General features: G+C 40.8%; 2 protein-coding genes across 2 annotated transcripts in view; one reads left to right on the top strand and one right to left on the bottom strand.

The window, feature by feature from the left end:
• Window positions 1-1,032: 1,032 nt before the first annotated feature.
• On the bottom strand, window positions 1,033-5,900 carry LOC139640045 (C-signal). The gene is made up of 4 exons (XM_071514202.1): window positions 5,574-5,900; window positions 4,343-4,520; window positions 3,774-3,868; window positions 1,033-2,284 (listed from the first exon to the last, which is right to left on the bottom strand). The coding sequence occupies exons 1-4, from the start codon at window positions 5,898-5,900 to the stop codon at window positions 2,093-2,095; spliced, it is 792 nt and encodes a 263-aa protein (XP_071370303.1). The 3' UTR covers window positions 1,033-2,092.
• Window positions 5,901-7,059: 1,159 nt separating this feature from the next.
• nphp1 (nephronophthisis 1) overlaps window positions 7,060-14,742 on the top strand; it is a gene marked incomplete at its 3' end in the record, with an annotated part of 9,762 nt that continues 2,079 nt past the window's right edge. Inside the window, exons 1-11 of the mRNA XM_071514200.1 lie at window positions 7,060-7,182; window positions 8,305-8,366; window positions 8,526-8,586; window positions 9,175-9,308; window positions 10,100-10,286; window positions 11,671-11,772; window positions 12,706-12,863; window positions 13,108-13,156; window positions 13,263-13,350; window positions 13,920-14,014; window positions 14,219-14,347. Coding sequence (XP_071370301.1) covers window positions 7,117-7,182; window positions 8,305-8,366; window positions 8,526-8,586; window positions 9,175-9,308; window positions 10,100-10,286; window positions 11,671-11,772; window positions 12,706-12,863; window positions 13,108-13,156; window positions 13,263-13,350; window positions 13,920-14,014; window positions 14,219-14,347 — 1,131 coding nt within the window. The remainder of the gene's footprint in view (window positions 7,183-8,304; window positions 8,367-8,525; window positions 8,587-9,174; window positions 9,309-10,099; window positions 10,287-11,670; window positions 11,773-12,705; window positions 12,864-13,107; window positions 13,157-13,262; window positions 13,351-13,919; window positions 14,015-14,218; window positions 14,348-14,742) is intronic.

Genomic DNA, 14,742 nt, shown 5'->3' with positions numbered 1-14,742 from the left:
GATTAAAAAAGTACCATAAGGTCGCTATAGAGAGTACAGACACAATTCACTATAGGAATGTTATAATGATACAATAGGAGATAAACAAAATGCCCTAAAGCACCATAAGATCACTATAAAAATCACTATTGTGTACCAAACACCATAAATCCCTATAGGATTATTATAGGATTTTTTTGTTAGGCATTGGCAAGCATAACGACTGCCATTGCCACTGATTATAGAATGCTTACAAATAAATTATACTGTATGAAGCAATGGCCATATATAAGGCACTGTCATTTAATATAGAAAAATCACTCTAATATTCCTATAGGGACTTACTGTCTGTCTGTGGTACTCAGTAGTGAGTTTTTAGTGAATTTCATACTTTTTCGTACTCTGGTATTTTTTCTATCTCCTATGGTATCGCTATAATATTCATATTGTATCATGGTTTTGCTGTTATAGGTGTAGTGTCTTTCTAAAATGATTCATAGGATTGCTATAGTTGCTTTTCAGAGAGATAGGGAGGTCAATCAAAAAACTGTATTTATTAAATGGATCAAAGTGGAAATATGAGAATATACCAAGCACCATTTGTCTAAATTCACATACAGAAGGCAAGTCAAAATGTCAATCAGAATAAAAACAATGTCACTGATATTTTTCACCAGTTCTTCAGTTTGTCTTCTATCAGTGGTGATCCCTAAATGTGAGATGGAACACAGTGCTATAAACCCTTACTGTAAGTACAGGAAGGTACATTTCCTTAAGTTTTAAGTCATTTCTTTTTAGTTGAAAGACGTAAAACCAAAAGATCTTGGATGACTGAGAGGGTTGAAGTCAAGTTTTGCTGCCATCTTCTGGTAAAAAAGGAACCGTCTGTGCAGAACCGAGAGCTTGAGGTGTGACCAAGTCAACTTTGCTCGAGTCCCAAGTCAGTCTCAAGTCTCAAGTCAAGTCTCAAGTCTAAATGTAGATTATCAAGTCAAGTCCAAGTCATTAATGTCAAGTCTCAAGTCTAAATGTAGAACAGCAAGTCAAGTCAGAACAAATCAAGAGTCCAGCATCAAAAGTGAAAGCATTTATTGACGAATGTGTACGCATTTGTGAATATCATTTTGCATTAATTCAAATGAAGATTTGAGTCGCTACAGTGTTGACACACTTCTGCCATTCATGATGCCAAGTGGGACAAATCAAGGCCAAAAAAGTTCCATTGATCCCACTTGTAATCACCACTAGCAGGCTGACATGAACAGTTTGTCCCAGTCAGCAGCTCGTATTTACGATAAATCCCACAGGACATGAACGCAGCATTAATACCAGGTGTAAAGGGGGCCTGAACACTAGTAAAGGTAATGTATAATTATTCAAGCATCTTGGTTGGTTGTGAGGTAGTTGCACAATTTTGTATCCGTCTGTCTATTTAGCCTGTGAGTCCACCAGGATCCTCTCTTTACGGCAGTGGCTCTCAACATGGGGGTTGGGACCCCATAGCGGGTCGCAAGATAATTTGGGAGGTCGCAAGATTATTAATTGGATAGGAAAAAAAACATATTTATCTGAGACAAATTTATTCTATGCATTTTTTTCAGATTTTACTCAAATTTGGGCTTTTTTTCCTTGTGAAATATTGCATAGTTTTCAGCCTCTCAGCCTCTTCTGATACTCAAATGAAACAACCTGAACAGGGAAAATCATTCTCTGGTTGATCCGTTCACCACTCTGCATATGCAGCCAGTGACGGGGGTTGTCCCGGGCCGAAAAAGGTTGAAAACGCTATACACTGCTTTACGGCACTAGCTTCATTTCTCATTCTTTTCAGTGGAAAGTACGCCGGGCTGCACGGCCCAGACAGAACTGAGAGCTCAGCATGGGTTTTAACACTCAGAGAAGTTAAAAATATTTCAACTTTTAGCAAGAGTGCTGTGCTTCACATGAGGTTTTAATAGACTTCTAGCAGCATCCAGAGCCACACTGGACACTTCCCACGAGCATCTTATTAGTGCCAAAAAAGACCAGAGATGCCTGGTGGACACACAGGTCTTATTCATACATCAATCTATCTATCTTTCTGTCCGTCTGTTCGTCCATCTGTTCATTCATCCTACCAGGGCAGTTCAGCCCCGTCCCAGCTGTAAGCCTTGCCAGTCTTGTGGATGTTCAGTGAGTCTATGACGCTCATCAGACAGTTAACAGAGAGCTCGGTGCTGAACAGCTTGTCCTTCGGTACGTTCCTGTGGTACGGCCGGGACAGGTCCGTGTTCACCGTTCCCGGGTGTAGAGACACACACACCACCTGGGGGAAAAAAAAAAAATCAGAAATGGAGACAAGTTTGTCAGCTTGCAAAAAAACACCTTGCATCTCAAACATGTCAGACTTGTTTTCAGCCTGACCACCATGTGATTTTGACTTCATCCAATGGGTTTTGTAAAGGGTTTTGTCAGACCAAAGCAGTCACAGAATTAGTTTCTCAACCCATAAAGCAGCATGTAATCCTTCAAAATTGAGGTTAAAAGGTTTTCACCCAACGACGATATACACTGAGGGTTCAAAGGATTACGACTATCTTCTCTGAATCCAGGTGAAAGCTGTGATCCCTTATTGCTTTTGCCAATTCGGTTTATGATCTATATATTTCTTTTTCTTCATAGGCTTTCTTAATATGCTTGCATGCAGAATGTCTTGTAATGGTCAATAATGTTGTTTTGAATTTGTTTTACACTCTGTAATTTTGTTTTTATTTTTGAATATTTATGTATGTACACATGGTCTCTCTTGAAAATGAGATCTCGACCCCAATCAGACTTAACCTGTTTCAATAAAGGATATAATCAATCAATCGATCAATTTCACCACTTCAGTCATGAAAGAGAGATGTGGATGAAGGGAGGAGACAGGCTAAAGAAGGATGTTCAAGCCTTGACTCGACTGAGACAAACTGTAGGAGAAGGAGGTGCAGTTCAGGTGTAGGAAGGAGTACCTGATGTTTTCTATACTCAGCATATTAGGAAATATTACAATAGATAAGAACGGCGATGACGCGGCATAAAGGCCCCGCCTGCAAAGTGTGGTACAAATGCAAAACCCTAATCAATTTCTATGGGCAAAACAATAAATCGACATTTTCTGTGGTTGCTTTTTCTGTGTTCTTATAATTTATGTATATGGTGTAAACAATTTGTCATTACCTTTTCATGGTTGTCAAACAACAGCAACAACAGTCTCAAAATGCAACATGACTGCTCTCTTGAAGAAGAAGTTTACTAGCTTGTTAGCATTTTGTGACTTCCAGAAAAAAACATTTTAATGATGATGCAGTTCTTTGATAACTGTGAAAAGCTAACGACAAATCATTTACACCATATACATTTCACATAAATGATCAGAATACAGAAAAAGCAACCACAGAAAATGTCATTTTTTTGTTTTGCCCATAGAAATACAGCGGGTCATATCACTTGCTCTTCCAGAGCAAACGGAGCTAAAGCTTTCAGAATTCCTGGCAGCAGATGGTGGAAGGAGAGAAAGGAAGATGGAGAAATCACTTCCAACATGTTGATCCTTTTCAGTGAAGACAAAGATGCTACAGAGGGGGGGACAAGTAGCAACGGGGCTTATGGGAAATGTGGTCATAATTTTGAGAAACACTAGCACTAACCTGGTGTGAGATAGAAGCTACTAACCATGGTCACATATGGTTAAGGTAATTATACCAAGATATCACAGTTAAGCTGACAATGATATAGTGATGTTTATAAATGCTACATTAAGAACAGTCAACTACCTTGGGTCGAGCTCGGCCGAGCTCTATAGACAGATTCCTGGTGGCCATGTTGAGAGCCGCTTTAGACATTCTGTAACTGTACCAACCACCAAGACCTGGAGGGGGCAGAGAGAGAGAGAGAGAGGGGGGGGGGGGCAGAGACAGAAGATTTAGGAAGTGAACCGTTCCCATTCCTTCACACTGCATGCAGAGATATATAAAAGGCATCCAGAGTTCGTCTGACTCTGGGTAAGCAGGAAAAATAGCCAAATTTGCCAAGAAACAAACTATATCCCTTTAAGTTTGTGTTGTTTTCATGTTTAATGTAACCTATGTGAGCAACCCAACCCAACCCAAGTCATATCCCTTTTATGTGCAAACTTACTTGACTGGAAAAACTGATTCTGATTACAAAATAGTTATGTTTTCGAGTATAGAATCATTTATGTTTAGAACATACTAGTCCATACCCAGGGATGTGCGCGCCACAATGATGGCTGGCTACCTGCCAAAGTGAGGATAGACAAATTTAGCAGCCACAGCTACAATTTCCCATCATTTGGCTGGTGGTTATTTCCCACCGTGCTTACCGTTGTCGCCGATGGATCCCACTTTGGCGGTGATGTTGACGATGATGCCGCTGTGCTGCTTGGCTTTCTCTGCAGGCTGCTGACCGAACCCCCCCCCGCCTCTCTGAAGGAGGGGGGCAAAGTACTTGGCCATCACCAGCGGACCCACTGTGTTGGTGGTCAAGGTGGAGATGATGCCCTGCAGGGAAAACAAGCAAATACATACAGATCAATGACATAAATCAATGAAAAGGTTTGGTGAGAGTGGCTGGGCATTCTCCTTAGAGCTCCAGGAGACGGATGAATGAGTAAATGAATGAATGAATGAATGAATGAATGAATAAGATAGTCAGTAATTAAATAACTTTCTTTTGATCTCATCTTCCCAGCTCACATCCAGGGGAGACAAACAAATATATAATGAATTAATCAATACATTTATAACAATATTGAGCAGCAACAATGAGCAGTCTGGTTATTTCTATGGAGCTAGATGAATGAATGGAAAGTTAAATTAACCCTCATTTGGGAACCTCCGCAAGGACCCCTGGGTAGTCCCTGGACCCCAGGATGGAAACCACACACTATACATACAAGTTAGCTTTGGCTGGCTGGAAGGATTAGTATACTGAATGCACCAGTAGATCGGAAGCCTCCTTGCCCCCGACACCTGCCATTCTCTCTCAAAGTGGGCTCTCTCATTCTCTTTGGAGAGAACATCATGCCAACGTCCACTAAAAAATCTGGCAACTTACTATTTCCTAGCTTATCGACACCCGTACATAATGATACACCACAACGTAAGACATTTTGTGAAATAAGAAGCCATTCTGGTAAATTCGGCGTATAGATTACATATCAAGCAGTTCTTTATTTCACTAAACTTTTATAATTGATTCAGAGTGCTCGCTGTCGCCCTCTGCGGTATATTTTGGAGGAAGACGACCATGGGGCGAATCACTTCCAAAAGTTAAAATTGTACTGAAATAAGTGTTGCTAGGTGTACTGGATCTATGCCGAATGTACAAGTGGATCTAACCGATTTGTGAAAAATCATAAAGCATGTTATACGAGGTGTGTACGTTTGCCAATAAGTAAGACCACATTAAAGTGACAGATTTTTGAATGGGATTTGGCGTTACGGTTCTTTCCGTACGAGAGCCGCTGGAAACGACCGTTGTGAGCCACACTGGGCTAAATCACAACCAGCATTCAAGTCACTCTGACGGTTTGTTAGCTGTCCTCCCCTCACCTGGGCGGTAACATCCCTCAGGCTGGTCTCTCCCTTCCCGGACGGATGAAGCATCGCCGAGGAGTTGATGATCAGATCCAGTTTGCCGAAGCTCTCCTTGACCCGCTCCGCAGCTCCGCGGATCTCCTCCTCCCGGTTCACGTCCAGCCGGAGGACCGTCAGTCTGCCCGGGTGCTGGGCGGCCAGGCCCCGCAGCTCGGCCGCACCGTCCGGGTTTCGACATGTCGCGATAACGGCGGCGGGGGTTTTGTTTGTCAAGATGTGTCTGCAAAATTCAAGCCCAAGTCCTCTGCTGGCTCCCTGTACCAGCGCGATGGAGGCAGCCATGATGCTACTATGACAGTAGCACGCCGGTGAATGGAGAAATGTAGTATTGTTGCCTTCAGATGCTGTGGGAAATATCGTCATTTAGAAGTTTTACGACCCAAACAGTGCCGAGAGCATGTAAACCCCATCATCAGCTGATAGTAAAAGTGATGTATTTATTATCAAAAGTTATTGTTTGGAATCATATATAAATGATTAGTATTGAATTGGTATCAATGTGTGTCAGTAAGTTTCAATTTCGAAGTAGGAGTTTAGGAGAAGTCCCTGAAGGCAGCATGTTTCACAACATGCACAGTCCGCCCTCTGTAGCTCAGTAGAAAGGGCACTTACACAACTCTACCCGTGCCACGTGTTTTTGTTTAGTCTTTTTAATGTAGGTTTATTGATGTAGATTAAATTTGATACGGACTTAATTTTGATACGGACCCAAAGCACATTCCAGTTCCCAGTTCCTACACAGTCTCAAGTCAGCTCCCCTCAAATAGATCCACATTAGGCCAGTGCATATGTTACGTTTATATGAGTGTCCTTCAGGACTGAAAGCTATAATGTGCACTGTTTGTTTTTATCAAAAGCCATAGTCATTAATACATAATTTCTTAAAATTTCTTTAAACCCTACCACACAGGTCAGGTGTTTTCTAATTCAGCCAATTGGTGCTCATTACGTTAAAATAGACAGAAAAATAGCATAGGGATGTTTAGGACATCAGTCCATAATTCATATTCATAATTGGAACCAAAAAAGAAATATAGAAAATAAATCTATTTTTCAGAAGGTGATCGTGGAGAGATGAGATCGTTCACAGCTATTATCTGGACTATAGGCTACACCGACACAATGCCAAGTTGTCACAAGTTTCACTGTTCAGTTCACTATTTGTGGAAATATTTAATATAAGGCAAAAGTCTGAATTCCTGAATGCCACTGCAACACATTCACCTTCATTTGTGGCTCAAAAAGACATTTTCCACAAATGGCGAGAGCTTTTATTCACCTTTTCAGGTGAGAGCGCAGGTTATAAAAATGAACGAAAAATGAACACCAGGTGGCAGCAGTATACCAACCAGTGTCAAGTCTGCCGGAAGCCAAAAGAAGAAGAAGAAGCCGGTTGCCCAGCGACCAGTGGAAGTGTTCGTCTCATGTATGAATGAAGTTTGCTAGCTAGATGAGCTGCTGTCAGACGGTTTTTGTTTCTCATTAAAACTCTGTGTAAATGCCACCAAAACGAAAAGGACCTTTGCAACTTGTCCAGAGAGAGACGGACGACATCAAAAGACAGGTTTGTTATTAAACTATGGCTGAATGTGTGCGGACTTGTGTTTTATGTAGAACTTAACGGTTGAGCCAACGGTTTAACGTTAATGTTAGTTTATGCTTGTTAGACAAATATCTAAAATATAACGTTAGAGTTCATAATTTCGAACGGCTTGTTTACCGTTGGACCGGTCACCAAACAGTTCGCTAGCTAAACAAACCCTATAGCTTCATGTGAGGCTTGAGCTAGCCCCGTTAGGTACCGTTGTGTCTCCTGCAAAATTCCATCTAGCGTTAGTTAATGTTGCCTTGCGTATCGGTAAATGCCCATAAATAGAAGATGAAATCGTTGTGAGCCGCTTTTCTATCCGGCGTGTACCAATACACCAAGCAGTAAGCTATTTAGTGCAATAAAATCTCAACTTTTTGATTTGGTTCGCCTGTTATTCCTACAGGTTTCTTCCACCAAAATACACCCAGTGTGGAGGACGGTCGCGAGCAGTGTAACTTAACGTTAACCAATTATAAAATTTGAGATTTTATTGGAATAAAGTGATGCTTGGTGCATTAAGTGAATGCCGAATTTACCAGGAGACACTAACACAATGACTTGCGTCTTGATCTACGAGGAATGTAAGTTACATTTGTTGAGAAGCAAAGTAAAGTTAAACTGCCAGATTTTGAATGTAGTTCGGTGTGATGTTCTGTCGACACCAGAAAATGAAAGGTACCATGTACAGGCTGAAGCAAAGTGTGTAAGTGTGTATCATTAGCTATTCCTGTTATCATGCGTACCAGATGGGAGATGTATATGCACAAATGTGTCCAGACAGAACAAATGTAGAACAGCAAGTCAAGTCAGAGCAAATCAAGAGCCAAGTATCAATTCAATATCTGAAAGAAAACAAAATATCTTAGACTTTTCAATGCAATATCGTTTTAATGGGATAAATTAAATTCAGTCGTCTGCTGGAACAAATCTCATCACTTTGAATCCAAGTAATTTACACAAACAAGACTTTAGAAACCTCAAAGTCAAGTCCCAAGTCACCAGAAACCAAGTCAAGTCAAGTCTCAAGCAATTAAACTTCGAGTCCTAGTCATGTGACTCGAGTCCCCACCTCTGCTCTCTGTTTCTCTAACCCAGGTTGACAGTCTGGTGCAGGATGTGCAGAGTCGGTGTGGAGCCACTGAAGAGGCGTTTCACAGGTAAAGACCACAGACAGACTCACACCTGGGCTTCCTGTTACTGTTGCTTTGCTTTTCATTTTTCTTCTTCCTGTTGTGTTGTGGTAGCTTGTTATCGTCTTTTTCCTGTCGCACTTTTAACATGTGATGTGAATGGCAATGTGTCCACTTAACAAACAGATGTCAAGAACTGCAGACCTCGGCTCAGAAGACGATGGGAACACTGAGGAAGCTGACCAAGGTTAGTGCCATACTGTCTGCACTGTACTTCTGAATTACAATTAAGCCTAAATAAGCTGTAATGAGTTCAGCAGTAGAATGAGCCTCAAGTCCTGGATCACAAAAATTACTACAACAACTAATACTGCTATATACTGTTTTCTAGGGTTCGAAAGATATGGGTTTTTGAAGGCTGATACAGATAGTGATATTTTTTTGTACTAAAGCTGATGATATTTTGTTTGCTGATATATATATCTTTAAATTTGACCATTTTCATGCCCTAGAATTACAAGTGTTCAGTGTTTCCCCCAGAATTTTTTTATTGTCAAGGTGGAAAAGCCTCTGAGACAGCGTTTAGACCATCATGGGACACTAAAACTCTCCACTGAAATCCAGACTAATGAAATTCTTTTAGGTTTAGCAGCAGAGAGACCTATTACGATCAATTAAATGAAAAAAATAAAATATGCAAAGAAAACCATATTTCTTTGCGTCTTTTCCAGACAGTTTGATCTAACCCTACTATATTCTGTTCTGTCCTATCACAGCTGACTCTTAACCCGGCTAAACTAAAAAAAAATAACCTGCTGTTTGTTTGTGCCATCAGGCCGATGAGCCGGCTCCGGTGGGGAACTACGACCAGAGGAAGCAGGAGGAGGAGAGACGACTGCAGGGCCTCATGGAGCGTCTCAGCAGCCTCTCTCTGGAGCTTTCACCTCCTGGACCCAGCTCTGCAGCACGGTCAGCAGCAGGAAAGAAAATACATACACTGCCCTCAAATCTGGGGACACCTAGCTTTTAAAAATGTTTCACAGATGAGCATGTTTTCTTTGTCGGGTTGCAATAACTTAACCCCATTGAAGACTAACCTCCAAAAAACCTCCTTAGCAGCTAGAACTGCCGCTCACGCTTTCTTCATGCCAACAGTCAGAGACGCTCTGCCATGAAAAACCTTCTCTTCACACCAAAGAGACATTTTGTTAAACATGAGGCCAAGTGTGGAAGAGATAGATCCGAAGTATTAGGAAATAGCTATGTTAACAAAAGCATTGCAGGCATTTTTTTCCTTACTTACAGTGTGGCTTAATTGAATAGAGAAAACCAAATAGTACTTGGGAAATTTAGAAAAACAAGGTGTCCCCAAACTTGAGGGCAGTGTAATTTTATACGATATATAGTTATATAGTTTCATGTTATGATATGTTCAATATTCTATTCTTATCAATATTCTATTCTCTGCTGCTGATGACTCAATTTCCCCACAGAGTTTCATCAAATTTAATCTAGCATCACTAATATGATGGTGACATGCAGATGCCAGCGCTGCTGATGATTCAAATCTGAGGAGTTGCCATGGAAACTTCAAATTAGCAGTGTCAGATGATGTTTGTCATTTATCACACCAGTGTGTTTGGGCCTTGAGGATCGTTTTTTGTCTGGTTAATTAACTTTGCAAAATGTTAGAAGATTTAGTCTGGTGTCTTCTCTAAAGTTTTGAAATCTTTTTCCACATGGTTTGTTTTGATCCACAGTGACACCTCCAAGGAAGACAGCGAGGAAGATGAAGATGATGATGACGATGACAGTGATGATGTCGATGATGACGGCAATGATGAAGATGAGAAGAGAGCAGTGAAGCCGCCTTCTCAGTCTGACCCTCGCATCTACACGGCGCTCAGCGACTTCAGAGGAGAACAGGAAGGAGATCTGTCTGTTCAGGTGAGCTACTTCCTGTTTCAGAGGCAGACAGGCTCCGTTTCATTCGTCGTTTTAACCCGACCTCCACTTCCCCTCTGAGATCGACCCTCCAAGGGCCGAGGGAGCGAGTCAACAACTCTGTAGGTTTCAGCATCTGGCCCAGAATGCATTGTGATCGATCGTAATTTCCTGTGCATGAACCAACATGGTGGAACAAGGGATATATAAGTTATCAGATTTAAACAATATCAGAATTTAATCTTTAATGAAATGAACTCATCTTTTATTACTGAGGCCCCTTTCCCTATTCCCTATTCCTATAAAATGGCTTCTTACAATGAGGTCTAACAATTGTTTTTCCATCTTCTTGGATAATCATGATAAAGAGGCTTTCTATTTAAAATAAAAAACAGAAAAGAAACGCTCTTTTCAATGTGTTTGCATGACTGAAAAAGAAAGTACTTATGAGGTATACATTGATCAGAGGACTTTTTCTTTCATCTTGGCCTTTTTTTTTTGTCTTAGAAATACTTTCCATCATCTTGACTTCAAACAGAAGAGGGCGCTCACACTCCTCAAACAGTGTTTCCACAGTTCTAGTCCTAGTAGAATAATCCTGAAGTCTAAAGCAAGGCTGATGGGACACAAGCAAGGCAACTGCACACTTTTATTTTCAGCCACTGTTTGGAGTGTGGTGAACATCAGCCTCTAGACCATTTACTGCACTATACAGGTCAAATATTAATACTAAAAGCTTTCCTGTCCATCAAACAGGTTGATGGAATTTCTCAGTGTAACAAGGTTCATAAATAAGCAGGGGAAATAGAGAAAGTTTAGTTTAGTTTATTACTTTATTTGACAGGGACAGTACATATTAATAACATTTCGGAAAATATGCCAAAGTTTGCCAAAAAGGCTAATTTTCATCTGTAGTCCCCGGGCACGCAATAGTGGAAAGCACAAACGTTAAGAATAAAAACATTGAAAATACAATCAACGATAGAAACAGTGAAAAATATGCAGATACAAACAGAGCCTGCACTACATAGAGACAAGAAAGACAGCTCTTATAACACACAAAATCAACAAGTGATTTGAATAGAACAGTTGTGCATTCTGCAAGTCAAAGGAACAATTTTGTATAAATGATGAAATGCAAAATATTTCATATCTAATCCTTAGGGTTTTTTTCTTGGCACCATTTTACTAGAACTGTAATCACTGAGACGCACATCCTTTCAACTAGACAAACTTCCTCCCATATTTGGTTTTCAGATCCGCAATTTAAATGGTGAACGTTCATAATTTATCAGCAGAGAGAAATCCTTCATTCAGGAGTTGTTGTTTTATATATATATAGATAATAAATAAATGTACTGACTGGTTTGTTGCCCTGCTGTTTCAGAGGGGCGAGGTGCTGAGGATCATCAGGAAGACGGCAGATGGATGGTGGCTGGCTCAGGACACTAAAGGCAACAGAGGAGTCGTCCCTAAAACCTACCTGAAGGTACACAACCAGTCAGCAGTAGTTTGACTGACTTATTAGTGCCCATATGAACAAGCATCTACTTTTTATCCATCTGAAGAGCTTTAGTCCAATTTGAAATATCAAATTCTAAAGCTTATAATACATGTTATGAAATCCCAGTGGAAACCTTAATAAAATGATTAAATTATTACATTTTCAGTAGAACAGAGGAGGCCAAGATGACAGTGATGGCAGCAGTTTGTTATTTCATTCATTTTCACTCCTCCAGCTGTCAGATTTGTCAGTTACCATTGCCCATTGCCCGGTTGCTTATACTCATACTATTACATTGCCAGCAAATTTTCTTGTGTATCAGCCGCTTAACATCTACAAAATGATTGTGGACATGAAAATACAACTTGCTATGGTGTATAGTGCAGTTGCGTGCTATAATAAGACGTGTATGTATATTGATCTATGAACCTTTATTCACCCAAGCCACCTTGACACTGTTTGTCATGAACGCCCTGCTTCACACTCACAAATCTCCATCTAGAAGGTCTCCAGTACAGCCTCAGTCTGGTTAAGTGCCTTGCTCATGAGCACCTTGATAGCAGAGTGTTTCCCATTCTCTTTCCCTAACCAAGATTTTCCCATCTGGTCTAGGATTTGAACCAGCAACCTTTCAGGAACAAACCCACTTCTTCCACCACCTACGTTTGCAAAACAGACACACTTTAGAGGATGTAATCATTTGTTTATCTGAAATACTGAGTGTAGTGTAAGGTTTTGGAATGAGAGACTTCATTTAATGTTAGACTTACTAGGGATAATGTTGAATTTTAAAGTACTTAAAGAGGTGAGTAACCATCAGCGCACCTGAACCCAAACCTCAGACTGAGGTTTAGCTGAATCAGTGTATTGTAAAATGCTTAGATGATTAAAACCGCTCACCGTACCAAAACATTTCAGAGTGGTTCTGGTGTCGACGATGATGAAGATGATGATGATAATGACGATGACGATGACGATGATGATGACGATAAGGATGATAATGAGGAGGAGGAGTCAGAGGAGGAAGAGGAGGAGCAGGATGGTGAAGAGTTGGCCGAGGACCAAGACAAACGGAGGTGAGGTTCTCCTTTTTAAAACCTGGAATCAGTTGGGATTTGGTTTTACTGTGTGTTGTTTCCAGAGCTTCCTGGATCAGTTTTGTCCTTCAGATTATTCTGAGTGATGCGGTCAAAAGGATCCCAGGACCATCAGTTATCAAAAATACAGAATTAATTTTGATTGAAATTGATGATGATGCTTTTATAATGATGCTTTCTAGGAATAATGCAAGTGTTTCCGTCCCTCTCTGCTCTTTAACAGCACTGCTTCCCATTCCAACTGGTCTACTGTCAGGAAGGCTCTGACTGAGGTGAGACTCTACTCTCCACTATGTGTTTTGCAGTGCATTGTGGGTTTTCATTGTTTTCACTGTGTGTGTGTGTGTGTGTGTGTGTGTGTATGTGTGTGATGGACAGATTGATGCGACCGATGTGCTCTCTGCCATGGGGGCGATCCCTTCAGGATTCAGACCATCAACTCTTAATAAACTGCTGGTGGAGGAAGGTCAGTACGCAAACACACACACACACACACACGCATATGCTCACTCACTCTCCCACTTTCTCACACATACACACACACTGACACAAACATAAATAGACACACACCAATTCACACTAATGAGGCATGCCAAGGAATTTAGGTCTGTGCAGTTTTGGAAACAGAAACAGAGTTATAAATACATATACATACAAACTGACTGATGCTCAACTACCCCAGACCCCAGTAGTCGAGGTCAGATAAATTAACTCTTTAAAGGAGAAATCCACCCTGAAACAGTTAAACACTGTTAAAAACAGCTATTGGTGGTGTACCCTGCATTTTTGGGCCCATTTTGTTGTTATTTCCTTAGATAAGTGGTCAAATGTAGATGATGTGACGCCACATCCAGATGTTTCCAGCAGCTACAATGGAGTTTGATAGCTATATTTATATCCCCCACCTTTGATTGACAGCCACAAATCAACTAGTACTGCTATTACTAGTAGTAGTATTACTACCCTTGCTACTACTACTACCAGAGACAATTATTTGTTTTATTTTACTAACTGATGTAAACATTTCTTCTCTAGGACTGACATACAGAGGAAGTCATTACCTTCAGCCTGAGCTCAGCCAATCACAGCTCTCCTTTAGAGACCTCTTCCTCGACCCAGACACTGGCAGGGTGAGACAGTATATGTGTGTGTGTGTGTGTGTGTGTCTGTGTGTGTCTGTGTGTGTTATTCAATGGACCAGAGCAAAGCCTCTAGTCATCAACACAAGCTTCTGTTACCTCTCCCCTCCTCTCTCTCCCCGCTCCTCTCCTCTCCTCTCCTCTCCTCTTCTCCCCTCCCCTCTCCTCCTCTCCTCCTCTCCTCTCCTCCTGTAGGTTCGTTCTCGTCAGGTCAGGACGAGTGTTTGTTTCACTCTGTGGAGCTGCAGGATGATTCCCACTCCTGGTGTTGGGGTTCAGGTCCTCAGCAGACACATCCGCCTCTGTGCCTTCGATGGAACTCAGGTGGGGTTTTAGTCTTTTATGAAGCCGTTTCCTTACCCAAGTCCCTGCAAAGTAAAGTTGGCTGAATAGAAACTGCTGATTAGCAAATATACAAATTGTTATTATCATTAGTGCTGTCGATAGCCAATATACAAATTATTCTTATTATTAGTGGTGTCGAATGACAGAAAATTTATTGATTATAATTTTGATAATCGATTACCACCAAAACATTTGCTGGTTACAGCTTCACAAATGTTAAGAATTTCATATTATAAAATGAATACTTTGGTGTTTTTGGTCAGACTAAGTAAGACATTTGAAGATCACATTTGGGCTCTGTTGTGATGGCCTTTTTTACATTTTATAGACTAAATGATTAATCGATTCACTGAAAAATAATTGCTCTAAATTAA

Source organism: Centroberyx affinis, unplaced genomic scaffold, assembly GCF_046629955.1.
Source record: "Centroberyx affinis isolate AG114_WGS23_722 - 3 ecotype Tasmania unplaced genomic scaffold, CSIRO-AGI_Caff_v1 ptg008239l_1, whole genome shotgun sequence".
Taxonomy (NCBI): Eukaryota; Metazoa; Chordata; class Actinopteri; order Beryciformes; family Berycidae; genus Centroberyx; species Centroberyx affinis.
Note: the sequence above shows the minus strand (reverse complement) of the source record. Positions and strands in the feature narration are given on the sequence as shown.

Coding starts and splice junctions, on each gene's coding strand:
- LOC139640045 (XM_071514202.1), bottom strand. CDS start 5,900: ATGGCTGCCTCCATCGCGCTGGTACAGGGAGCCAGCAGAGGACTTGGG. Junction 3,869..4,342: donor GGGATCCATCGGCGACAACG/GTAAGCACGGTG, acceptor TGCCCCCTCCAG/GTCTTGGTGGTTGGTACAGT. Junction 2,285..3,773: donor TCGGCCGAGCTCGACCCAAG/GTAGTTGACTGT, acceptor TTTTTCCCCCAG/GTGGTGTGTGTGTCTCTACA.